The sequence below is a fragment of the Molothrus ater genome, chromosome 21 (assembly GCF_012460135.2).
Source record: "Molothrus ater isolate BHLD 08-10-18 breed brown headed cowbird chromosome 21, BPBGC_Mater_1.1, whole genome shotgun sequence".
Lineage (NCBI taxonomy): Eukaryota > Metazoa > Chordata > Aves > Passeriformes > Icteridae > Molothrus > Molothrus ater.
In genome coordinates this window covers 3914416-3942286 of record NC_050498.2, presented here as the reverse complement: position 1 = coordinate 3942286, position 27871 = coordinate 3914416, and the positions used below count along the sequence as shown (strand labels likewise).

Sequence of the window (27871 nt, the reverse complement as noted above, 5' to 3'; positions counted from 1 at the left end):
GAGCTTGGATGCTAGAAGGGTTAAGATCAAGATCTTGGAGGGTTAAGATCAAGAAGCCATTTGGCTCATTCCAGGCTTTGAACTATTCAGGGGCTCCTGAACCAGTTAAGAGCTTAAAATTCTCCCACCATGCTCTTGTGAGTGAGGTACCTTCAGGGACATGCAAGCATTCAAGAGCAGAGGTGGGGATAGTGCCCATGCCTTTGAAACATCCCCTTTAATTGCACTACATGACTAAAGCACATTTTACTTGGTCCTGTGACTCCTGGGCCATGGGGAAGTCTGTAGGCTGCAGTTTATGCACAGCAATATACTGACTATTCACCTGCTAGAATTCAGTGCCACTGCAGAATTCTTGCAACAGTGCATTTGAGTTTGGCTGTCCAAGTGTGTGACCATGTTGTCAGATTCAGCTCACAGGAAGGGGAGGAAGGGGAGGTGTGAGTATCTGCTCAGAAGTAAACTGGCAGCAGTTACCAAGTTGTGGTTTCCGGATAGTTCTGCTCTCAGGCTTTGACAGGGTTTGCATCACAGAAAACAAGCTCTTCCCCTTAGCTGTCTGCTGATTTCAGTTTGTTGAAACTAGTGACCATGCAGACCTTTCCCCTCTTTTCTGTCCACCAAACTGCTCAAATCAATGCTTTGTAATTTGCCAGGATCTGGCAGGGTTATATTTTAGTTATGTGGAGAGGATGACATTTTAATGGTGCTCAGTGTAAATGTTAGTTTGAGATGAAGTTGTGGTTCTGTTCCAGTCTTGTTAGCTGTGATTTGTTCTAAATACTCTATGAGACCAAACCTGAATTCCTCTAATGTAGTATTTCTGTGCATTGTGCATTGTGTCCATTAAACTTTGAACTCTAAATTTTTCATGTTCTTAGGTGCTAATGGTGCAAAAGAAGCAGAACAGGAGTGGTTGAAACAGTGGGTAAACTAACTCTCCTAAGACCCTTATTGTGGAAGATCATTAATTTTATCTATAGTGATAAGACGTTTTAATTCTCTGTGCATCTCGTGCTTGTGGGGCAGTAATGGCTTACATCTAAACTAAAATCTAAATGTGCTGCAGTTCTTGCAAGCCCTGGTTTTGGGTTGGCAGTTACCAGGACTAAGTAAGGTGCTTTGCTGTCATTCAATGTGTGCCTCTGTTGCAGGGATCCTGCTGGATATACAGAAATACTTTGGGCTCAGTGATGGGAAGACAGGTCTACTGCAGACAGGTAATAAAATCTCCTCAGTTCAGAGAGCTGACTTTGCCTTGCCCCTCTGTGGTCTGCTCCTAAACACAGTCCAGTTACTTAGCTCCTCTAGTTCCTCCTGTAGGTAGTATTGCTCACTTCCACTTGTGGGCAGGCTGACTATAATGCAAAACTGAAAGTCACACTGGAGTTGGGTTCTTCAAAAATCCCACAGTATGTATGTGAATCACAAAAGATGAAGGGTTTCCCAAAAACTGCAAAAGTTGAGTAATTCACATACATTCACATTGTTTAATTCAATTCACATACATTTTATTGTTGAATAGGTATTTTGAGTCTGCATTTGTCTTTTTCCAAATATCAATCCTCCTCCTAGTCCTAGAAACTCAGCCTGCCTTTAACGCCTGCCGTAAAATAACCTGAGTATATCTGAGGGCTGAGCAGCACATATGACAAAATATTTAGATAAACATTGTCTTTGTTCATTGTTGGATTTTCAGTCTTCACCTTGTGTTACATGCTGGCTGCCCCCATCTTTGGATACCTGGGAGATCGCTACAACAGGAAGATCATCCTTGGAGCTGGGATTTTCTTCTGGTCTGGAGTGACCCTGGGGAGCTCGTTCATCACTCAGTCAGTATGTTGCTTTTTTAGAGGGTGCTATGAAAATAACCTGCATACATCTTGCAAGACCTGATAGAGTTCTTCTCTAATCACATTTGGAAAAGCATCAGTGACCGTTCATTTCCCGAGCCTTAAGCTTGGACTAAATATACTCTAGGACTCTGGAGTCCAGCCTAGGCAGGAGAGAACCCACACATTATTGTTGTGATTGATAGGGTTTGATTTTTGTCCTGAATGATTTTTGTTTATGACCTTACAGTGTGGCAGCTTGTTGGTTACATATGCTCTATCTACCCTGTCCTGAAATTCCCTCTGGGTGTCACCCTGAGAAGTCACTGCTGTGCAGAAAGAGAAAGCCAAGCAGTGAGATGTGAGTGGAGGGAATGCAGACACAGGCAAAAGGCAGTTGAATTCTGATTTCCTCTGGTCGATTTCATCCACTAAAATGCCCCTCTTTTCTTTCTTGCATGAACTTTTGTTGACTAGAATATGTCTTTTCCCTGCAGCATTACAGGATATTTGTTCTTTCACGAGGACTGGTTGGCATTGGCTCTGCCAGTTACTCCACTATAGCACCTACCATCATTGCAGACCTGTTTGAGGAAGGAAAAAGGACCACAGTGTTATCTATCTTCTACATCTTCATTCCAGTGGGCAGGTTGGTTTCTTGCAGTGGCCTTTTGAAATTCTGTCTGACCACACCTGCAATTCAATACACTCTGAGCCCTAATCAGATTTATTTTGATGTATTTCTTCATTGGCTCTTACAAAGGGATTTGTCACTTCCTTGGCAAGTTTGAATAGAGCTGATTAGGTGTATTTCTCTACTTACCTTGAGAAAAATTCACTTTTTCCCCCTAACATTTTTAGGGAGAATCTCGACTCTGGAAACTCTGGCTTTGAATAAAATATTGAATCAATTCTAAAAGAAATATGTGCATGATAGTATGTAACTTATTTCTGTGTTTTGGAAGGCAAAAGCTTTTAGATAGTAGTTTATTTGACAGATTTTTCAAGAATCCTCCATTAAATGTCTCCCAAGGAAGAACTGGTACTTCCCTCTCCTCTTTTAGTTAAATTGACATTGTGTCTGAAGAAAAGGTGGAGAAGAGCTTTTCAAATGGTTTAGAGGTATACTCTGTATCAGAGCAGGCAGCCAAGGCTGGGCCCAGAAGGCAGATCAAAACTAAAGAAATTCCTGCAGGGCATAATTCCTTTGGCTAGCACAGGAGGAGTAGGTAATAAAATGTTTTATGGGCTCTTTGATCCAGGTTTGCAGTGCCATTCTACAGAATATGTGTTCCAAGGGGAATCTGAGACATTACTGCCATCATCTCAAGTCTGCTCTGAGGAGCTTAAACTCTCTTTTTAATGCTGGCTGGCAAGCAGACTAGCACAGACCATGGGGGTAATTTCTGTTTATCCCTTTGGAAAACTATGACAGAACATTCTCCTTAGCTGGCAGGACATGTCATTTCAGCCATCCAAGATTCACTGGTGCTTACTGACCATTCCTCTCTGTTGTTTGCAGTGGCTGTGGTTATATGCTGGCAGCTGGCATGGCAAAAAGCACAGGTGACTGGCACTGGGCATTCAGGGTGAGTCACTTTCATTCACTCTAACATCAAAATCATCACTGGGGTTTGGATTCTTTATGTTCATTATGTTAAAGGTGAGCAGTGGGAGGACTTCCTACCCTCTGACAGGTCAGGAAGGTGGTGTTTAGGAGAAGTTTTCCTGCAGGACAGATTTCTGTCTAGCTCTGATAGGTGTAGGTGAAATTGTACAGGAGCAGGGCAGGTGCTGATGTTCCTCTTACCTGAGGGCACATTTGGGATGGTTGTTACTGCACCAAGACCTTCTCAAACAGAGGAATTTGAAGGCAAAATTATCATTATACTGGTAGCACCAGTTTTCTGGAATGCTGTTGGGAACAACTTCTTTGAATACAAAATCAGCTAGGACAGGCAGGTGAGTGGGGCAGAGTATTTATTGGAGTAACACTGATGCTATTCAGGTAACATTGATGACTGCATCAGTGATTCTTGTGTTTGTGGCTAGAATACAGTACAGTTTTCTTTCTTCACATTTTTTTTCTTAAATCGGAGGAGTGATCAGGTATCTGTATGATGGGGAGGTAGGTCTATTATCTTTTCTTCAAAGTCACCAAAGCCACTCTTTTCCTTTACAAATATGACCTAAACCAGCACACATCTATTTCTGAACGTATCTGCAATTTTCTAATAGTGGTTCTAATGCAATTGGAATTGCTGTGGAGTTCTCACTATAAGAAACCAGGTATCTTTGATCTAACCACCCTTGTGTCTACAGGTAACTCCTTGCATGGGAGGACTGGCACTGCTTCTCCTGATTCTACTGGTCCCTCACAGGATCCAGAGAAAGACAGCAGCCCACAGAGCACTCAGCATCTCTGGCATGATAGGAGGAGCAGATGAGAAGCCAGATGTATACAGAGCTACTAGGACTAGTTGGTGTCAAGATGTGGGATCACTTGTGAAGAAGTAAGTGGTTTGAGCTACAAAGGCTTCCTCTTTTGAGGAGTCAGCATTCCATTATGAGAAATATGTCCATTGAGTCCCACTTTACTCCTTTGAGCCACATGCTGTATGCAAGAGGATGGAAACACCATTAGTAAAAATCTTCCACTTTTTACAGGAATGCTGCAAAAGAGATAAAAATCTTCTTTGCTTCTTCTATCCTCCCATTTTGAGGAGGGGATGAAGTTATGATGGCAGATTGCTCCTATTTGAATCCAAAGCTCTACTTTCTACTAAATTTTCCCTTCCCTACAGAAGCTAGATTAGTAAAAGTGCATAATTTTCTGGTGTAAATTTATTTATAATTCTTAGCACTTGAGAAAAGTTGGATTAGCATGTTTCAGGCACTCTGTGGTATTTGGGAACCTGCTGTGCATGAGGTCAGAGTTTGTGGGACCCCAATATGCTTTATAAAGTAATTATCCATGTGTTTTGATGGGCTGAGCTGTGGCTGGCAGATGCCATCTTCCTTTTAACCACACAAAAATGAAAGATGCAGCTGACCTGCAGGGCGGAGTGGACAGGTCCCTCACTCCTGTGACCCCGGGCGGTGCCGGGCAGTGCCAGGCGGTGCCAGGGCAGGACGAGGCGCTGCCCGGCTTTGGGAACAGCAGGTGCCGCTGTGCAGCTGCGCCAGAGCCGCCTGCGCCTGCCGCTGCTTTCCAGTCCAACGCTTTTGGTTTAAAGATTTGCTTTCCTGGGACATCGTTTGTCTTCGGAGCGTTCTTCCAGACGATCCAGCGTTTTCTAACTGCCCGCTAAATCTGCATCCTCTTTACATCCTGATCAGCGGGTACATTAGAGATCAGTTTTGTCGGATCACAGTTTGTAGGCACTACATCCTGAATTGAATAAAAAAAATAAATTTTCCTGGATCAAAAACCCAAATGAACCTTTCTGACATTTCAACAACTAGACTATCTGCAAAGTTTCTTTCCTACAGAGATGTTCCAGTGTAAAAAAAATATATTTTAATTTTACTTTCCTTTAGCAATCAATTCCCATTTCCTTTTCCTTGGGCAATTGATTTCCAAAGCATAAAGACATACTCTGAAGAACTATGTGGTTCCACTTTTAATCAAGAGCACTTTACCTTTAGGAAATGGAGAATTCTGTTCATTTCTTCACAAATCCTCTAGTTTGGTGGTCACCTGATCATTTGCAGCATACATCCCTATTGACCTCAAAGGGGGTTTTCTCCTGAACTATTAATGCCAAAGAGTCCAGCAAAAATTTTAATTATCTCCTAGAATAGGGCAGGAAGGAGACAAGGTTTGGACAGTTCTCAAAAATGTTTCTCCTTTTGTCTGAAACTTGCTGTGGAGATTGAGTCTGTTTTTACTCAGGTAGAGTTAAGGAGTGCTCCAGCCCAGCCCAGACCCAGATGTTGCTCTCATTTATCCTGGTTACAGAAACAACTTAAAACCTGAGGCATTTAGACTTGAACATAGAACCCTTTCCTTTAGGTACTAAGCCATTAAATTCTTGCTCACTCTCTATTGTTATACTTCTGCTATCAAAAAATTCACAGCAATTGTTTTGGCAGAAGTTGGCATGAAATCTGCAAGAGACCAGGATTTAGCATTAAATCAGTGGGTCATACCCTTTGCTCTAATTAGTGCTTTATTGTTGAATTTCATAATAAAGCCTGATCAGAGTTCAGATATTCAAGGGAGTGGATTTTGATTGCAAGATGTCTGAACATATTGTTTTGTTATTGTGTTATTGCTTGAAATCCTGGGTGTTGCAGGTAGGTTTTCCCTTTTTCCTCACACACCATTCTTTCTAATATCTCTCAGTTGGGTTTTTTTGTGGTTTTGTTTTTTTTTTTTTTTTTTACTTTCAGCTGTAGTTTTGTCTGTTCCTCACTGGGTCTGACTGCCATGGCCTTTGTCACTGGAGCCCTGGGAATGTGGATGCCACTGTTTCTGTACAGAGCTCAGGTTGTCCAGGGCCTTGTCCCACCATGCCTCCAGGACTCCTGCAATTCATCTAACAGGTGAGCTGTGCCTTGGGAGCATTCCTGGAAACACTGCAGGGGGCTCAGTCACAGCTGCTTTCCAGAGGGGAAGGGAGGATGTTGTGGTGGTTCCAGTTGTGGGTTTCTCTGGGTCTGGATTGAAGGCACATGAGATGATAGTTCATGTTCGGACTCAGGTGTTTATTATTTCTTATCAGTAAAACAGTCTCACTACTGTGAGTGTGGCAGCTTTTCATTAGAAGGCACAAAATGGCCAACAGTCTCTTGTTCCAAGGTCTTTTAAGACTAAACTCTCCAATTAAGAACTGACACCTGGATTATTTTCCCTTTTAACCCAATAACTGATCCCAAAGAGCTGAAATGCAGACTTTTCTGCCCAATTACAAAATGCCACCCAAACCCAAGAAGAAGAAGCCCAGGATGACACCCTGTGCCCTCCATCTTGCTTCCATCCACAACACACTAAAAATCCCAGAACCTCAATTTCTCTCCAAGTGATTCACCTACACTGCTCTCCATAATCTATTTCACACCTTTGTGGATTCCAGTTTATCTTGAAGTCTGGGAAACTTTCTCCATGAATGAGGGTCAAAGTCAGTGCTGCCCTGTGGGTCAGGGCACTCCAGAGCAGACAGGGAAATATTCCCAGTGCCCTGGGTTTGCACATGACTGTGACCAGGCACTTCTTGGGAAGGAATGGGGTGTGAATGTTAAATTGCCTCCAGGTATCTGAGACACTCCCCTTTGGTTGTTTGTTTATAATACTCAGTTAACTGGAAAGATGCTGCCAGCCCTATTTAAGTAAAGTGGGAAGAAGCAGTAATAGCAACAGTTGTGGGGAGAAAGGAGCAGCTTTAGCAAGGAGTTCTTAGTTGACAAATGACTGTGCACCCCAAGTTACTTAAATACCCATTTAAGTATATTTGAATCCTGTGTTTTAGTAACTTGCCTATTATCTTCTTCTTATTCTGTTTTTGTAATCCATGCCATATTGGTGAGTTCACTGTGGCTCCCAGCTTGAAGAAAGGTTGCTGATTTTGATGAGGTATCAGATCATCACATCAAACCAGGATCTTGTGAATAGCTGCCAGCAGAGCTCTGCTTACAGAGCATGTCCAGACCAATGAAGATTCATGAATAGTATCAAATATTGTATAAGAAGGGGAATTTACACTAGTAAAACACTTAGAAGTAGTCATTCAAACTTTGACACACCTTTTTGTAGATCCCTTTTCCCCACCAAGGAAGAGAAGTTTTTCTTCACAGTGTGCTGTCCAGAATACAAATATGTATTCAGTGTTCCTCTTGAGTCTTCACAGCTTCCCTCAGTCACAGTGAGCACTGGGACTGACTCCTGGCAGTGGTCTCCACACAAGTATCCCTTTCTCCCAGAGGTATCCCAAGTCTTGTTTCAGAGAACTAAGTGCTTATTGCATGGCCTTTCCAGGTAATGACAATTAAAGGGAAAAGCAGTAATCACCCCTTGAATGTATCCTCTGCTAATGGGATTTTTCTGTTTTTCTGCAATGGAATAACTGAGTCAACTCAGATGTGATTTCTGAGTTGTAGCAAAACCAGATGGATTGAAGAGTCATCCCAGAATCCTTCCATGGGAAATGAATTATCCTTCCAGGGATGCCACCAGTGGCACATTACTTATCAATGAACAGTACAGGCAAGGGAGTGAAGCCCAGGAGTCTGGCTCGGGGTAGGCAGATGAGGGAAGCTGAACAGTTTAAGATGTTTGGCTGTATCTGTTCACAGATGCAGTTTAAGTACTTCCTTTGTTAATTTGAAGGTGTTGGCCTCTAGTTTGTTTTCTAATCCACTTCTGAATTATTATTCCACAGTAGTGTTGTTAGAGCAGACATGGTCTTCAGGGAAGTGAAACAGAGCATTTGATAGTTTAACCTCATGTACTGCTTCTTATAGGATGCTTTAAAAATAACCTTGGCATAAGCTCATGCCAGAAGCAGCATAAAGCTGGCTTTGGACTGTTCTTCCAAGGGGATGTAAAGAAACAGAATATAAACTATGTCAGACCTGATGGTGCTGGAGGAACTGAGCTGCACATTACCAGACCTGCCCAGGGATACTTTTAAAGATGTTTTTCCCTCTGACTGTTGAGCAGTTTCAGACTTTGTTTAAGGATCAGGACTGTGTCACTCAGACTCCTTGGAAACACAGACTCAAATGGCACCACAACTGATTCAAGTCTCAATCCTTTCAAGGTAGATAAATAGGCAGTGTGAAGTTTTTGTTCAGGTCTTTGTGCAAACACTTTCAAACAGATCAGAGAGATAAGTGAGCATTCTCAGACCCTAAAGGATCCCATAGGAGCCTTTCCCCAGTACTAGGCTTCTGTACTTTCTACTCCCTGTCAACTGAACTGTGCTTGGATTTAGTTTTGGCCACTCTCTTTTTTTCCAGCTGCAGGTTTATTTCAACTACAGTTTACAATACATGAACATTCTAAACACAATTCCATGAATGCTTCAATCAACTAATGTCACCTTGGAACTTGCCTCTCTTGAACAAATGTCTGAGATTATTCTGCCAAGTGACAATCTATAATGTCACTATCAAGCTATAGTCAGTGATGGATCAGAATCCTAAAGAACTTGTAGGGAGAGTACAAATTTTCTTAAAGTTTGTTATCTTGCATAGCAATACCTTTTTTTTTCCTTGTAGCATTATTAAGTTCTTCCTAATCAGCTGGAAAGAAATTAAGAAGTGGATGTTCTGTAGTTTAAAGGAACAGATCATGTCCCAGCTGGTTACTTTGCTTTTCAGTTAGAAAAAGTTCAGGAAAATGTACAGAACTTGCCATGTAGCACTCTAAAATATTCAGAAGTGCTTGTGCTCAGAATACATTGATCCTGCCCCTGCTTGCCTTCAGAGAATTATGGTGCTGTGGCACCACTGATCTTGTGCAAGAGATTTGCTTTGTCATTGGGGGAGGTCTCACTGGGACAGAGACAAAAGCACACATGCAAGTCCCTTTGGAAGCTGAATCTTCTCAACTATTCAGACATGTTCTTTTAAAACATGAACTTGTGGTTGCTGAAGAACAAATTTGCATTTGCAGACACACAAAGCTGAATAGTATTGGAAACCCTGTGTTCAGAAAATGCTATGTGGACCTGGCAGTAGTTACCTTTTCAGAATTCTTTGAACTCTTCTGGGAAGTGGTAGGTGTTTCCCATAGTCAGAGAAGTGACTCATCTCAGCTGTGCTAAGCAGAGGGCTGTAATTTAGATGTGGATCATTCCACGTGCCAGGATCTCTTCCAAGGCAGCAGATTGTGATACAGGGTTGCTCCATCTGTGTTTCAGGCATGGCTGGCTAGATTGATTCACAGGGTAACCACAATGACTCTGTCTCCTCTAAATCACAGCATGTCCAAGCCAGATTGTGCTGAGCAGAGCCCTCCCTGAGCCTGGGTGCATAACACCTGCTCTGTAAATGGGAAAATGTCTTCTCCAGGGGATACAGCCACCATTGCAAAGCCATAGCTTCAGCTGGGGCTTGGGATTGCATCCATTTAGAAGGAGTGGGAGGGTCACATCAAGTGGAATAAAATTCAACTTCCCTATTAAAGATTCCTCTGAAACTACAGGTACAAGCTAACACCATTTGTTTTTCCACAGTACAGTTTTACTATGCTCAGCTGAATCCTTTGCTTTGTCACCAGCCTAATATTTGGAGGCATCACCATTGGGACAGGAATCTTGGGTATTATTGCTGGGGCAGAAGCTGCAAGACGTTTAAGGAAGATAAACAACAAAGCTGATCCTCTGATCTGTGCCACAAGCATGTTCATGTCTGCCCTGTGCCTCTACATAGCTCTGATGGTGGCCCAGACAAACATCCTTTCCACTTTTGTAAGTGACAATTAGCAAAATGTCTTTTGGCATCCTAGGGAGAAGGGGAAGGGGGAGGAGGAGACGAGGGGTGGTTTTGCAGATTTTTCTGCAGTCTTCTAGACCATCATGAGGTTTCAGTGGCTTGTGGCAAGGTATCCAGGTAAGCTGTGGGCTCTGATGCTCCCATCGCTGAGGTCTGTCCTGTGGGAGCCCCACTGGGCAGTCCTTGGTGTGGTATAAAGGGCAGACAGAGCACAAAAACTGGGCCTGGGGTCCTGCAGAGTGCCCACACTGAAGAAGAGAATAGTAACTATGCATTTAGCTGTGTTGAAACATGTCCCTTATGCAAAAATGTAGTTAAAGCAAGTCTCAATCTTATGTTAATTTTTAATGCTTTGTGCCTAGTTTAGTATTCTTATTTATTTTTTGCTCTCTGAATACTTAAAGGTTGGTGTGGTTGGGACTGTACAATACACACTGTTCTTGCTAAGAATAATTTAGCCCTCACCTTCAAAGGCCCAGATCACCAGCCTGTCTTCAAAGCCAAGCTTTTGGCAATACAAACTGAAGTATAAATCACTTAAATTCCATTCTCAGTTAAAGGGAAAACAGAAACTTACTAGGAATGACAAAAAAATCCCTGTAAGAGGGAACTGAATGTAAACCCTATTTCAACTGTAATCTGGTAACAGCTGGGGAAAGACTCCTGTGCATTTTTTCTGTGACTCCACAGCCAAAATCACCATGATTAACATGTAAAGTAAAGTAAATTACAGTAATCAACAGTTCTCTGCAAAAGGGCACTTTTGCATGTTTTTTGCTTCTAAGAATAATGCTTGTTCAAAGAGGTTTTCCTTCTGACTCATCAGGAATGTGTATTCCTGTGGAAAAACACCTTTACACCAAGAGAAAACACAAGTGGATTGGCCTGTCTGAGTGTGTGTACACAAAGCAGAATGTGAAATGTGAAGATTATTTTGGATCCAGTAGTGGGGATCTGAGTGCCCAGAAGAATTAGCCATTGTCTTTTTCTGCTTCTCAGAATCCCACAAGCTCCACTCATAGTGTGTTCCTCAGGGGATTTTTTGTCATTAAAGGTAGAGAACAACAGTTTAATTTGCCAGTCTGTGATAGATGAGTGAATCAATATATTTGGTTGGAACTACCAAAACATACCTTTTATTAGAATCATAGAATCAGGGTTTGGGGTTGGAAGGGACTTTAAAGCTCATCCAGTTCCACGCCCCTGCCATGGGCACCTTCCCCTAGCCCAGGCTGCTCCAAGCCCTGTCTAACCTGGCCTTGAACACTTGCAGGGATGGGGCAGCCACAGCTGCTCTGGGCACCCTGTGCCAGGGCCTCACCACCCTCAGAGGGAAGAATTTCTTCCTTATGTCTAATAATAATATATTAATTATAATATCTATATCTAAAGCATTGTGAAGGAAAAGCTGTCTGGATAATGGTCTCTACTAAGTATATCAGTACTTCAAGGAACTGTTTTCCCCAAACTGGCTTGGAGAAGAAAACAAATGAACAGAACAGACAAGAACCACAGGATGTATGGATATCCTAGTCTATTATCTATATCTATTACCTACAGGATACCTATAGGTATCCTGGGTATTCTAGGTCTAGTTCTCCTTAGGAGGATGTAAGCCACCACTCCAGAAACATTGGAGTTTGTCACTGTGCCTTTTCTAGGCTGTGTTTTTATAAACCAGGGACAACATTGTGACCAAGATCTTACCAAACCCAGTGCTTGTTGTAACAATGTGCCATCAGTCTGATTAGTAGATAAGAATATTGTGCCAGGTGCCATGTGACTTTATGGCCTGTTTCTGAAGAGACTCTGCTTTCTAGCACTGCTCCACCTCAATGGTGTAACTTTAATCCTTTTCCTCCTTTAAGTCTCTCTTAGTCTGGGCAGGCTGCTCCAATCTGTGTCCAGGGCTGGCTGAAAGGGTTAATATTTTCTGAGGCCTCAGCTATAAGAACTGTTCAGTGCCCTACCCCTTTTCCTTATGGCTGGGTCTCCATCTGTGATGGATTAGGGATTTCCCACAGGACACCCAGGTTTTGAGCCTGCCTGTTCCTTGGAGTCCATCCCATTTTGGAAGTTCTCTCTCTGAAGGAGCCCTTAGGAGTACTTGTACTGGCCCAGAGGTGTTCACTTGGCTTCATTTGCATCCCTGTGCACTTTGTAAACCTGTGCTGACTGTTTCTCTTCCATGGATCTTGCTTTTCTCTTCTTGGGTTCAGTAGTTCATAGCAGTTTATTTGGGAGGGTGATATGTTTCCTATTTTGGCTCTTCTGCTGAGGATTTGTGACTCAAACACCTTCTTTGATTCTTTTCCCCACCTTTAAGATTAAGTTAGTGTTTGTAAGCATAGATAGAGGTGTTTAATTTAGAAGTAATGGGTATGTAGGACAACTCTTGCATAGATAAGCACAGTGAGTGAGCCTGCCTCACCTTCACAATATAGAAGGGCAAGGCAGAGTATAGCATAGTATAGTACAGTATAGTATAGTATAGTCACTGCTTTTTTTCTGTTTTGCAGATTTTTATTGCATTTGGAGAACTGTTTTTGTCTGTAAACTGGGCTGTTGTGACAGACATACTGCTGGTAAGTGCTCATTAAACTATTTCCTTATTTCAAGGTTTTGACAATGTAATATTGTTCCTAAGCCTGCATCATCTCGGTGGCTTTCTGGGGACAGCTGAAAAAACTCCTACAGGGAATCCCCTTCCTGGTATCCTGCTTGGAACCACTGCCACAATGTACTGCTGGGCAAGGATGCCAGAGGCAGTAAGGGTGTGGTGGTGCAGTAGTCCAGGTTATTATAATCCCAGGAAGATGTCCTGATTTGGATTGAACTCATGCACATGGTACTCTCTAGTGCTGTCTGTACCCATAGTATTTTGGGCCTCTGTACAGCCCTGTGTTGTCAGATATCTGCTAGACAATGGTCTGCACCAGAAACAAGGTCATTTTGTGCCTATAATCAGGTTTTATATTGGTTTCCAGAGGTTTGAAAGGATGATCCAAATGAGGCAAAGTTGATAGTCCATGAACTATTAGCAAGTTCTCTTAGTTCAGAATACAGTGCAGATGAATTCCAGCTCTTGCAAGTCCAATTCAGAAGAGTGCTACACTGCCAGAGCATCAGGCCAGCAGTGATGCTTAAGGGGCTCTTGGGAATTCCAGGGCTGACACCACAAGCCAAGGAATAGCAGTGCATGGTTTCATTTGGATTCTGTCAGCAGTAATTTCTTTAGAAAGGAGTGATGTGAAAAGCACACATCTTGTAGCACAGTTTGTCTAGACTGTGATGAGCAGCTTCCTTTTATCATTTCAAAGGTTTTTAGAGTTAGTAATTTTACTACAGTTTTTACTATAAATAAAAATTTGGCAACCTTTCATTTAGGTTGTAGCTCCACAGTCAGTAATAGATGTCTGTGTAAAGCCTGGGGCAGATACTGTGATTGCTGAACTACACAGAGCATGACAGTCTTATCAAGTAGTTTATATGACTTTTTTTTTAATAATCCATAATATGAACAAGTTGAATATGGTTTATCAGTGCAACAAGCAAAGAAATGCTCATATCTGATAGACTGCAGGAAGCTGATTTAAATACCAAAGTAAGTTATTTATATGATTGACAGGTTTTTTGTTGCTACCTGTGGGCATAAGACAAAATATTTAAATTGACACCACCCTTTTCTATGAGGAGTGGATCACCCAAGGGACCCAAACTCTACTTTGGGATCCCTGTGCTGAGAAACTGTGGATGTGATGGTAACCCAAATATTTCAAGCAGGAAGCTCCCTGTGAGACAGAGACTGTTCAGACAAGTGTGATACAGGCACAATGCTGCTGCAGGTGGCACTGAAGGTGGGAAAATTGTGTAAAGCCATCAGGACAAGTGAGAGAAGGCACAAAGTTAAGGGACAGCAGAACAGAGATCTTTGACTGTTTATTCCCAAGCAAAAGTCAGTGAGTGTTTCCCATTTTATGTAATAGTGTTTCATTCTAAGGGAGCTGAAATCTATTTGCTGCTGCAAACTTCATGGTCATAATAAATCTTTCATTTAAGAGCCACAGTGAGTGCATTCATGTGTAGCACAACATGCAGTGATGCACAATAGCAGTTCACAAGAAGGACAGGAAAAAACCTTGCAGCCTGTGGCTCCAGTGGAGCACAGGTCATTGGCCCTTGCTATCACAGGAGCTGGAAACTGCTGGCACTGTGGTCTGAATTGCTCAGCTATACAAATTTCTTGGTATCTCTACTGGCTAACTGAACCCAGGTAGTGGACAAGCTGAGCAGAGATGAAAGTATCCCTATTACAGTGTAAAAGGATCAGAAAGTACATTGCCAAGTGCTGAGCACTCTCTAGTGACCAAAGGGACCAGCTGTGAAGCACTGCAGAGCTCTCCTTCCACTGCTGACCTTGCCTTGGTGTGAGTCTGTTCACCTTTGTATTTCATAGCTGAGGAACCTCTCTTTACATCCTGATTGAGATGAAGGAATGGAGCTACTTACATTTCATGGGTCTTCAGCAAAGCCCTGCTGACACTGACTGTGCATTATGTTCTCTTTCACGGTGCTGCTCTCTACATGTCAGTTTTCTGCATTCTGGAATTTTAATAAAATAGTAAATAATGCAGTCAGCATTAGTCAATTGGCTGCTTGCTTAAAATCTCAGCCAGCAGCCAGGAGGGTTTTGATTCTTATTTAACTCTCACAGAATGGTCAGACAGAATTATCCTATGAGATAGTTGCAGCAGTGAACAGGTGCAGAAAAACTATCACTGGTCCAGACTGATGGTTTTACTTATCTATCTTCTATTTCAGTTTATTTTGGAATAATTGGGGTTTTTTTTTTTTGCACCAGAAACAAGTATAAATACCATTGACATTCTTTTTACATGAGTTGAGGCACCAACTTTTTTAAGTTTCTCAATTTACTTTTCTTTGAACTCCTACATCTGTATTTTAATTCTGTCCTCTGTCACTGTTAAAGAGGAAGGTGACATCACTGAGTTAGGAAATGGTGATATGGTGAGGAGAGCAAGGCAGGTAGTTGCTATCAGCTCTTTCTTTCAATTCCTTCCTGAATCCAAACAGAGCTTTTGTTCAGTTCCATCACTCCAATCTCAGCTTTCTGAGGGAATGCTGCATCACATTGCAGCCTGCAGGAAACCCGTGGGGAGCATCATTGCCATATCCTGGATCCATGTAAATCTAGAAGAGAAGGAAGTTGTCTCCCAAGTGACCAACATCCCTAACTTCCATTTATTTTAGAATATTGTAGGATTACTTACCAGCAATATTGTATCAACTGGGAACAAGTAGGGAGGTGAAAAGTTTGGCAGAGCTCTGGGCTGCTGTGTTACCCTGGGAACAGACATCAAGTTTATTACCACAAATGTGCTTTGGGTTGGATCTCTTGAATTCTAAATGCTACTAATTGTTTTATCAGAAAATGATGGAATTGAGCTGAATTTGTAGATGTCTGCTCATTCAGTGACAATCTTACTTGGGAGTTGTGTTTCATCCTGCTGAAACCCCAGGAGTTCAGTGTATTACTGCTGTTATATTGACTGAAGGGTGCCACAGATAACAGCAGTAATTTCTCTTTCTGCCTTGTTTCCTATATGAACTGGTAGGATCTCTGATAATGTAGCTGGATTTGCTAATGCATGTTCTTAGTTTGCCATGAAAATGAGTTTTCTTTCTTCCCATGGCACTATAACCACACAATGTAGCCAGGAATTCATTTCTGCTGTGACCTGTGGAGCTGAAGACAAGGAAGATGCTGACTGAATGATAAGGACTTCCTCCCTTTGTAGCTGCTGCATCAAGAGGCATTGCATGTAGCCACCTTTGTGCCTTCTATTCAGTGTACACAAAGATATCTGCTGAACCACTACAGTCCTCATGTGCAAGTGGAGAAGTGCTGTAGCTGCCTTGCTGGTTTATTGGGAGGCTGTTCTTGGAGTGTTCCTTGTGAAACATGTTTGCCATCTGGGAGGTTATGGAACTCTGTCTTGCAGGGTTTTGGCAGCTAATAGTGTAGGAGATGTTGGAACTGGAGGGGTTTGGGAAGGCTACCAAGGTGTCCCTGTCTTTGGAAGTGCCCTGGGAGACACAGAATTGTTCACCAGCCTGTTGGAACCACCAAGTGTTCCATCTGCTTTTTTAGCTGACAGCTCTGAGGCAGAGTCTGCAGGGGAGTCTCTGAAACCTCCAGAGGCAGCACAAGGGATCTGCAAACTGCACCTGTTTGGGGCACCTGCTTCTGTCCAGGCACCTGGGCTGGATCTCCTCCTCAGAGGAGGAGGGTGCAGGATGTCACCTCCACTCCTGCCAAGGTGTGGGGTCCTGGCAGTCACTGTGGCCAAGCAGGACACCATGGCTTCTTCAGAGTCCCTGTGGGACTGTTTTATTGATTCTTTTCCTGGTGAATCCCACAGTGCCTTGAGCTCTTGAGTATAGTTTCTGTTGTGCAGAAGAACCTGAGTGGTAGCACAGGCAGAGTTTGTATGAGCCTTGAAACTTTAGGAAACACCCCATCCTTCTCTTGTATTTTTCTTGTTACAGTCTTGTTCCATCTCTTGTAGTTGCAGATATGGGATATTAGGTAAAGGTAGTAAGGAAGTGGTGCAAGGCACTGGGAGAGCCAAAGTACATTTAGCATTTCTCATGCTTGCAATGATATATCAAGTGCATAACAATATTTGATTTGCATTTCTCAAACACAGCCTGTCATTATCCATAAAAGAAATTTGAGTCTAGGACAGATGACATGAAAACCTCAGAGAGCCAAGAGCTGACAGCCTCCAGTTTAGTACAGTCTGTCACAGCCAGGTCTGCTCCCCAAGCTCAGAGTTTCCTCTTGTCGTTTTTTTGTCTCTGCACAAGAGAGCCTGTTCACACAGTGTGCATGCTCACCATCCAGGTAGGTTCTGAGAGAAAAAAAAGTGGGTAGACTGCACAGCCTCAGTCTAGGCCATGGTGTGCTTTGGCCTCAGAGAGAAGGAGCTGTTGGATTGTTCCTCCATACCACGGGTGACCAGGATTTCAGAACAGCCAATCTCACATAACTCTGCTCCTACACTGGATGCAGTGTTTTGGCAACATGACATCACAGTGGTTTTCTGTAACTCTGGAGAGATCTCCAAAGCATCCCTGGTCTAATATTTACTATTATTGAAGCACTCTAGGGAAATATTCCTAATGAGAAAGAAATCTTCTATCCATGCTTAGAAATACCTGCTTTGGAGGAATAGGAATGGAGCAGGTTATGCATTAGCTGCACATGTGCAAAGGAAGGAGGTTGCCTGTTCTAATCCAGCTGCTCAGAGCTCTCTTGCTGGGTGCAGAAATGCTGGTTTAAGAGTGATTTGTGTATCCAGGGTTGAGGCCAAGTGCCAAGAGGGGCACTGCCAGTGTTCTCTGGTTCTCTACTGAAACTGGTTGCAGGATGTAGTAAGCAGGACCAGAACTCTAAATTAAATGTGAGAGCAGGGTCTTTTTTTAGTTTTAAACCAAATTTGTCATGCATGTTAATGTTTCCTTGAAGGCAGTGATACAGCCACAGTATAGATCATACACCTTGAGTGTGTCCCTTGGTAAAACACCAATCATACTATTAATTAGTGTGTGAGACATACTTAGTGACATTTAGGTGAGTTTCAAGAAGACCTCCCAAACTGTGGAATAGAGGACTGAGAAAACATTAAGCATTTTGTTTCTGATATAATCAAGTCTGGTTGGAAAACAGAAGTATGAAGGTTTGAAATTGCTTCTGAAACATTCTGCATAAATATATTATTGAAAGGCTTCTTCAGGCAGAGTTGATCTTCAGTAGCACAGGCATTGAGCTCTTATTGCCCTGAAATTACTATATTTCACTTGACAAAATTGTTCTAATCTACATGATGCTTTGCCATGTTCTGGATGTGCACCACATCTTCTCCAGCTTGTTATTTAAACTGTGTGCACTGAAAAACAAATCAGTGTGAGGTGTTGTTACTACAGTACCTTGTGTCTCAGGTGCTTCTCAGCTACAGGCAATACCACCAAAACATCAGCAGCCACTTTCTGGTCTGCCAGGTTGGGTCCCCACCTTCAGTCTTCAAGGGGTCTGCAAGGCCTCAGCTGCCATGTTTTACAGCTCCTCCAGGTACCAGGCACCCCACTTTCCCTCAGCAGTCTAGACCAGGTCAAAAGATATTTTTCTGAGAAACTGTCAGTGCTGAATCCTTATTAGCAAATCATTGTGACTGCAAGGGATACTGCCTGGAGGCTTCTGTTGGTTGCCTGGCCAAATGGATCTGTACAAGCTGCTCTGAGCTGTGTATGGACACATGTGAGTCACAGTTTAGTTACTTTATTGTTATTTTCTCCTGTGTCTTCCTTTCTTGAATGTTTTTTTTCCTCAGCAAAACATGCAGTGTACCCTTTTGCTCAGAATAACTTTTCCGTCCCCAACATTGTAAACAGTGTTCAAATATGAAATTTGTCTTACAAAGTTCTAAACAGTGTTTGAATATAAAATACATCAGTGTTGCTCTGTCCATGTCTCTGGGATGTTCTGGAGCACTGGGCACTGCTGAAGTTCCCTGTGTTGATGTTCCCTCTCTGTGGGCTGTGCTGTGTTTCAGTACGTGGTGGCACCGAGGCGACAATCCACGGCCATTGCCCTGCAGATTTTGGTGAGCCATTTGCTGGGAGATGCAGGCAGCCCATACCTCATTGGAGCTGTAAGTGAATTCTCTCCTTACTGAATTTTCCTTAGGGTAAAACTTCTAGAAATTGATAGACACTCACAGAATCATAGGCACTACTTGGTCCATAACCAGAAATTACTCAAATTGCTGGCCCTGAGTCTAGGACCAGAGACATTTTTCTAAATGTTTTTACCTGCATGAAGCACTTGGTCTTGTGACACTGCTTGTTGGTGTGAATAGTTCTATCCAGTGTGTAGAAATTTACAGACTCATATATTTTTAGAGGCATACATTTTTGCAGAGACAGTGTCATAGGATTTAAGCCCTTTCTGCTAAGTTTGTGAGTTTCATGAAAATTAATTCAGTGTGTTAAAACCCAAGACTTAGTTCAAAACTTGAAGTTTGAAATCTTGCAATAAGTCTTGAAAATCAGAACAAAAGGGGTGCAGTGGTTGTCTTTAGATACTACTTGGCCTTTGAAGCTCTGGTCTCAAATCACCTTAACCCTGAATTCCCACATTCCTTGAGACCTGATTTCTGTGCCCTTCCTACATTTACTTGATCTTAGGTGCTTCTGTGCAAATCAGCCTCATTCTGCTTTCTCTGTGCAGTTCATTAATTTTAGTTCCAGTGGACTCTGACAGTCTCATTTCCTTCCTCCATTTATTTTAAGACACAGTAGCTAACAAAGCACCCATTTTGAGTTTTCTGCTTTACTTGACATGGGAGATTGAGTCTTTGTCAGTGATTTAAAGTTTAGTTTTTATGAAAGTTTATTTAAAGAGTTCACCCCTTGTTAACAGTGTCAGGGTGAGACAGGGCCAGCAATGCCCAAGTGAGCTGTGCCTGCACAGCTGCTGCTGGCCCAGCCACACAGGAGGTTCCCCTTGTCCTCAGCTGGGTGAAACCAGAGGCTCAACTGTATCATCTGTCTGGCAAAGAAGAGAGCCTCTCTCCCTGAGGGATTACCCCTGCTGACTTTCTTTTTTTGGCAAATGAAGAACCCACTTTGCTCCTTGGTGTTAGGGAACTCCTGCTCTCACACATATCTGACTGTACACGTGTGGGACCACAACAACCAACATCTCTGTGGAAAATGGCTGAGATGGCATGCAAAAATGGGGGTACCCCAAAAGCTGAAACGTGTCTTGTTCATTCTCCCTTTGACCAATCTATTGATTTTTCTACCTGAAAGATTAAACTGTTTGTGCCTCTTGCCCTCTGTCCTTTCCCCTCTTTGGGGCAGAACTGAGGCTTTGTGCTGCATCCTGCAGAAGTCACCTTAAAGAGCAGCTCTTGAAAGAGTAAAGACCCTAAAAAACCCCTAAAACCTAAAAAAAGCCTAACCAGATGAGATTAATCTCAGAACAGAGGCATTAAACCCAGGAATAAAACTGTTCTGTGTCCAAGTGGGTTCCTGTGTATTGAGCACCCACATTGTCCTCTGGAATGTTGTTAGCCCATACACCAACATTTCCCATGACTGCTGATCTTTAAACACTAAATCTTCTACTTTCATGTCCATGTTTCCTAACCTGCTTCAGCCAAACTTTTAGCTTAAAATCTGGCTGAAGAATCAGGGAATTTTCTTTTTCAAAGCCTGTTTTTCTTCCCTCTGTGCCCCAGAGATTTTTTTCTCTAAGCATTTTAAAATTAAATGTATTAGGTTTGTATCATGGCCATTATGCTTGCAGTAATCTCTAGGTACCCATTTAGAGTTGATCTTCCTCTTATCTTCCTAAACTGTCATAAATAATCATAGAAACCCAGTAAAGGTTGAAGAGTCTTGTATTTATGCATTTCAAGTCACACAGTATATTCTAACCTTCAAGAACAGCTGTGGGAATAAAAATGACTGCTTTCACCATTTATCTTTTTGTTTATGCTGAGAAGAGATTTCAGGTTCCTGGGTTAAGTGTTGAATCTTACTGAGTTTCTGGAAATCAGATTTTCCTTCTGTCTACAAAAATAAAATTAATGTGTATCATTTATAGCCTTTACAACTTCATTGTCCCACCAGTGCAAAAAGCACCTGCCTGGTATTTTCTTCCTCCCACTTACTCACAATGTCACTCCATAACTCCTCAAATGCCTTTTGACTCAAAAGCAGACCCCACTCTTGTCTAAGGTTAATTTCCATCTTTTCCCTGTCTAATGAGTGTTGTTGTTTGTGCCTATATTGCTGCTTGACCCCCTGTTTCTATACCCTGGATGCCAATAAGGGAGGCAGAAGTTACTGAACAGGATCAAGAAATGCCAAAGGTCACTGCCCCATGCCCAGCCTGTGCTGGCAGTCTGGAGGTGGGCTAGGAAATGGTAAAACATATTTCCTGCTCTTGTGACTGGAGGCACTGAAAGTGCAAAACAACAAATTAACCCTTTGGAATCACAGAATCACAGAATAAGGATGGATAAGGATAAGCTGGAGAGCAGTGCAGTGACAAACTTTGGGAGCAGACTCTCATCCCTGTCTGCCTCTTTTATTCTTCTCAAGGCCCACACTGTAAAGAGTCTGTTTAAAGCAGGAGAGGGTGGAGGTGCTGTTCCAGATTAATGCAGCCTTGTTCCCTCCCCAGATCTCCAATGCCATCCAGGCCAGGAACGTGCCCTCGCTGCAGTGGAGTTTCAGGAGCATGCAGTACAGCTTTGTCACCTGTGCCTTTGTGGGGGTCTTTGGAGGAGGATTTTTCCTCCTGACATCTTTCTACATCGAGGAAGATCGGAAAGAAGCACAGAGGATCTGAGGTGTCTGTGTGTCTTTGTAACTTTGAAACCTGGATGTGGTGTCACCTGTGTGACACCTGCCATGGGATTGTCTCTGTAACATTAAACCATGTTAATGTCTGCCTTATGGTAATGCCACATCCGTGTCTATAAAAAAGATAAGGACAAAATTTCAGTGAAGCCTCAGATTAAACAAACCTTTCACACAAACAGACCACAGAGCTCACAAGCAAAATGCTGTTAGTGCAAAAAGCTGCAGTACATGGAAACAACACCCTTTACTGTAGTGCACCCCTGCAGACTTCATGGAACATGAGGTTCTTTTTCTACTCTGATCTTTCTCAGCCCTGTAGAACCAGTCCTGTCTCTCTGTAGCACTTCTCCCTCTTTCCAAAAGAAGTCATGTTCAAAGGATAGAAGATTTACAAAAAAAACTTTTGAGTTGGACAGAGCCCTGTCCTCAAGCACCTGGATTCTTACAGCCCCCTTCTGCTCAGACTTGGTTTTCCAGGCGCCAGCAATGAACTGTCCCTCAAAGGAAGATGAACTCTGGGAAGAGATTTGCACAGAAGAAAAGAATGTCCTCCCTTTTTTCTTCCCTTTTTTGCTTAATGAGATACAGCTGGGGAAAAGGCCAAATCACAATTCCTCCATATGGCACAAAATCCTGCACACAGAATTTTTGGATGCTTTTGACTGCGAGTCAAAAATTGCTCATGCATTGGCATATGGCAACTCTCCTCCCCCATCCATAACCAGGCCCTTGTCCTCTGTGGGCTGGGGAGCTCCAGAGGGTGTTTTACAGAGCTGTCACCAGCATGGCTGCTGACCTCAACAAGGCAGGAGCTCTGGAGGCACAACGTCTCCTGGAGATTAGGGAGGCCTGTGAGTTCTCAGCAGGATGAGATTTGCCTGTAGAATTCAGAAAATGTAGGCAGTAAAAAGAGTTTAAGTTGTCTAAAATGACCAAGTGAAGCAGACACAATCAAAGTCAAGCAAAAATGATCAAAGTCATGTCAGACTCAAGACTGGAGGGTTGTGATAGTTTTATATGTAAGCTCTTAATGGTGTGCCTCTTCCAAAAACTTGGAGGCTCCTCACTGTATCCTCAGGCCTTGGGTAAGTACCTCCTCTCATGAGTGAGCAGTAGGACCTGTAAAACCACTTAACTATCACTGTCCATTTGAACTCTTATCTCCAAAGTGAAGGGGATTTTGGATGTGCTATCTGTTGTCACAATATCATGCCAGGCACCAAACAGGACATGACCACTGTGGCCAACTTCCATTGTTTGTCCTGCCTTAGCTCCCAGTAGCACCTTAAAGCCTAAGCAAGATATTGGCAAGTGAATTGTAAAGTGTTGTAAATTTTGCATGATTCTCCCAGTAAATCATAAGGATCATAAGGCACAATATTCCTGTAATGACTGTGGATGTCTAATGTCACTGTAAATAGCATAATTCAGCTACTGCAGGTTTTTGTTCTTCTGTCTACCTAATATTTAAAAAATCTGTTCTGAAATCTGACTTAGGTAGTGAAATGTGACCATTATGGGAAATAATAGACAAACTTAGTGGTACTCAGTGAGAGTGTAATAATTGTCTTTAAAATAAAAGTTTGTATTCTGAAAGATTGAGCAACTCTTTCTGATTGTAAAAACTAGCCATGGCCATTATAGCACTGACCTTTTGGAAACCCCTGTGCTGCCAGGGACCCCATATCCAAGGAGGGATTTTTGCCCTTGGATATGAATGTTTGCAAAGGTCCTAAGTGCTTCAGCCATGGCAGGATATCAGCAGCTCCATGTGCTTCTCTATTGGTACATTCAGGATTTGCCCTGCAAACAGTTGAGCAATTTATCACTTTTGTTATGTCAGCATTAAATTCCTCTTAAAAAAATTCATCAGGAGCTGCATCTGGCCCACGGTGCAGGCACGTATTTGACATATGAGCAAGAGATGCCAAATGCTGTTCTGTTGATGGTACAAGTAGTCCATGGCAAACTCCTCCCTCCTCCTACTCCATCTCCTCTGTGAAAGTCAGTGCCTAGAAATGAGCAGGATCACACTGACTAGTCATCCCATCTTTTCAAATGCCTCTCCCTTTCATTTCAATTTATGGGCAAAGAATGTGTATTTTTGTTATTTTTTTCTGCCTTTAGCAGGACTAACAACTGGATAATCTGAGCTGTGCCTGGGCCTCCCTGGAGCTGCCCTGTGCTGTGTCACTGAGAGCTGCTGGCAGAGGCCATGGAGAGATGCAGCCCCTGCATGGAACAGCCCAGGGAGCTCTGCCTCCATGGCAGGGAAGCTTCTTCCATCAGCTGCTTGGTCCTGTCTCTTAAAGATGGAACTTCCTCACTGGGATTTGTATGAGGAGGAGAATCTCTTAACATTTTCTGCGTATCTTGATTTTGCTTCTTAGTGGGTGTCACCAAATTCTGCATGGAGGGACTCCCTTAGTGCTGGAGGGGGCTGTGCTGCACTGGAGCTGTTTCAGACATTACAGTCTTTTCATGGCACCAACAACCTGTGTTAGGGAAAGTCACAGAGTCCTGGCACATGGCCAGTGGGGGAACTGAGATTTTCAGGCCTCAACTGAAATACCAGTTGTTTTCTATTGTTCTAATTAAGTACAAGTAAGAGAAAAATTAAGTGCTTTAAATAAAGTTACTAAATCAGCTGCTCTGTCTACACTGGAAAGAGCTGCTGCTGGTTGTTGAGATTGTTTGTTTTGCAGCATTCCTGCTGCAGGGAATCTGTCCCTTGCTGCAAGTGAGGATAATCAAACAAGTTGTTAAAATGTATCTTTTTTTGTAATTGTTTGTATATTCTCCTCCTACCCTTAATATTTGTTCTTTGCTCTTTCCAGTCAAGATAGCGAGTAAGAGGCATTTTGAAACAGCTCCAAAAGGTGGGATTTTATAAGTCCATTCAGGTAATCCTTGTGATCTTTTCCTCATCTTCCCTCATTCCCAAAGCAGGGATGGGTGACCTTTATTGCTGTTTGTGTGGATATTTTTTAAACAAGTTTTAGAGCTCTGCTTTGCATAAAAATTGCCTTCAGAGCTGTGATTATTTCTAGGATCTGCCAAATGCTTGTAAAGGCATCCAGTGCACAGGACATGTCTAAGTCACAATACCAGGTGTGTAACCACTTCTCCAGAGGATTCACTTCTTCCACTCGTGATGTGGTGTGACATTGCTGTCAGCAGAAATTGAATTGCCAAAGATGTTTAATGTAAGTTTTTCTCTCCTTCCCACACCAGTAGCCTGTGCTCTGCCCTGGGAAGGGATTTCACAGCACCTCAGGAACTCCCTGTGCCACAGCTGAAGGTGCAATGGCAGAGCTCGGCCTCCCAGGCTTTGGAGATCCTGTCTGGGTTGTTCCTAAGAACATCTTGTGGTTTATTCCTCTTTGCCCTCATTACTTCTGCAGCTGAAATGTCTTCTGCAAACTGTTTTGTAGAACAGCTGTGAAGTTTATAATGCTGCTGAGGTAGCCCTGGGTGTCAAAAGTGGGGAAAAAGTCTCAGGGGATGGTTCTGATGGTGCTGAGCCTGGGTCAGTTATGACTACTCAGAGTTGTACCAACCCTGGTGGCTGATTGTTTACTAACTCATTCCTAACTTCCACTGAAAAATTCAGCACCTGCACAGGTGCCCTGGGTCAGTACTCCAGCAATGAAAATTGGTGTTTCCCCTATATTCTATTTCAGAATGGATGGCTGAATTCTGTCTTGTTTCTCTCCCCTTGCAGCCCTGCAGTGCCCAGTGACTGGAGCCCTCCTGGTGCCTTTACCATTAGGCACATGTGTCCTCTTGGCTCAGAACCTGTAGAATTCCTGTATGGAAAGTAAGCTAAAGGAGATAGACACTCTCCATCTGAGAACAGCATCATAGGAGTGTAGAGAGGCACAATCAGCCATATTTATGCTGTAGCTGATTTCAGTTTTTCTTAGCAGTAGATCCATCACCTCTGCTCTTTCTTTCCCTTCCCCACAATACAATGCATGTGCAGTGTCTGTTGAAATAAATTCTGAAATAATTAAGAAAGTTAAAAGTCCTCCATTATCCCCAATCTTTTATGGCAAAAGTTTTCTTGAGAGATACTTCTGCTGGTTTGCAAACACTGTTCATTCTTCAGTCCTCCTTTGAGCACTGGGTTCTCCCATTCTGCCTGTGAGGGTGCCTGGGACTGGGGAGCAGTCACCTCATCCCTTGGAACAGGCAAAAACCCACGAAAGAACAGTGTCTGTGGGGCCCTGCCAAGTCAGGCTGGCTGTCAAGTATCTGGAACTGGCTTTATTCCATTACAAGAGAGCCACTGGATTCATCTCACTGCTATAATTACCCTCTTTGTAATCCAATAAAGCCTTGGAAAGGTTCTTAGAAAGCTTTTGGCTTACAAGGGAAACAAAGGTTAATATGAGGAGGCTCTTGATCCTGATGCTGTGTAGCTGATCAAAATTGTGTGGGTCTCACTTTGTGTAATTTCATGTTTCCTAACAGATTTTTTATTAATATGTAAATTGCCTACATACCCTGCAAGAGTCAAATGGCTGTAATTGGAGAGATTAATGTACATGCTGTCAAATCCCATGGCAGGAAGGTGCTTTGTAAATGCCCTGTTGGAAGTGCCCAGGTTTGGAATGTGTTTGTATCCCAGCAGGCCTGACCCTGCCCAGGGAGCTGGAGCAGGCTTGGGAAACAAATCCCCTAAAACCAGGAGTCTGTGCAATGAGCAAACCCAACCTGCCCAGGACTCACTCACACTGTGGCACCAAGGTCTGACTCTCTCTGCTCATAAACTCTGGGGAGTCTTTTCCTACAGTTAATATTTCTCTATATTATTGTAAAAAATTATTTTCAATTGAATTGAGAGGTAAATTTATGCATTCATGTATGCAGGTATAATTTGCTTTTCAGTATCAAATGTGTTGAGCAGTAGGCTTGAAACTGATGTCAAAGGAGGGAGGGAATAATTTTTGAAAGTGCTGACTTCAAGCTACCTGTTTAATTCTACCAGCATGTACCCTAGGAAGGGGCCTGACATTTTTCTTTTTTCATTCCTGTTTTCCCAAGAGCCCTGCATCCCTCAGCTCCTAATGAAGGTGGGTTAAGTCACTGTGTGATCAACACTGAAGAAGATCAGGCCATTTGCTTAAAGATTTAATTATTGCTTTAGGAGCCTAATCTTAGTCATATGCATTTGAAATCTTGGTTGTAGGCATTTTCTTTAGTAAAAGAAAGGAAAATACCCTGCTTGTGTTGCAACAGGAAAATATCTGCTGCTTCTTGAGGCAAACCTGCCTTAAACCCAAGCTGAGCTTCCTCTTCCTCCCCCATTTTATTTCCGGATGTGACAAACATCTGCCCTCCAGTGATGCTGGGGAGGTGCAAGAAAAAATCCAAATGCATCCTCCTCCTCCTCCTCGTCCTCCTCCTCCTTGTCCTTGTCCTCTTCCTCCTCCTCTTCCTCCTCCTCCTCGTGCTCCTCCTCCTCCTCCTCCTCACCTCTGGACTTTATTTCCAATGGCCCTGGGAAGCCAGTGTTAACCTCATTTGTTCAGAGGGGCTGGGACACCTGAGCTGCAGCAAGGAGCTGTGCATGTCAGACATGCACATGCTGAAGGCAATGGAGGTGCCAGAGGGACTCAGGGCAGTCTGAGCTGTTTTGCTGGCAGCCAGGCTTTGCTCCACCCTGTTCTCCCCTGAGCCCACAGGTGAGGAGGGATAATGTCATTCTGTACCTTCAGGCTTCTTTCCAGTGGGAGGGAGCTGCCTCACTCTTGTGCTGTCAGCTGGGGACAGGACAAGGTGTTTGTCAGGAGCAGCCAGGGCCATCAGCTGCTGCAAGGATGGGCCTTTGCTGCTTCTCTCCCTTCTCTCTCGGAGCCCTGGCTGTGGAAATGTGTCACTGAGAGGGCCAGCAGGCACCTGTCCCTGCAGAGGGGCACCAGGAGCACTGACAGGGATGTGAGCCAGGGCAGAGAGGGCTGGCAGGTGAGCCCAGCACAGCCAGATGGGAGCAGGGAGCAGCTGGAAGTGCAGGAAGGGGTGAGCAGCCATAGGAACAAATGGGAGGATTGTCCTTGTTTGTGCACTGACATCCAGCATCCAATTCAGCAACAATCTCATTATCTTCAAAGAAATGTCCAAATAAACTTGTTCCT

At 43.1% G+C, this 27871-nt stretch overlaps 1 protein-coding gene across 1 annotated transcript; it reads left to right on the top strand.

Moving 5' to 3' along the window:
* Nucleotides 1-1094: 1094 nt before the first annotated feature.
* LOC118694163 (protein spinster homolog 3-like) lies at nt 1095-22531 on the top strand. Its single transcript, XM_036395137.2, has 10 exons — nt 1095-1220; nt 1700-1836; nt 2330-2481; nt 3355-3421; nt 4155-4345; nt 6228-6380; nt 10057-10246; nt 12791-12856; nt 18908-19006; nt 21550-22531. Exons 1-10 carry the CDS (start codon nt 1136-1138, stop codon nt 21715-21717), a joined length of 1308 nt encoding a protein of 435 aa, XP_036251030.1. The 5' UTR covers nt 1095-1135; the 3' UTR covers nt 21718-22531.
* The last annotated feature ends 5340 nt before the right edge of the window (nt 22532-27871 follow it).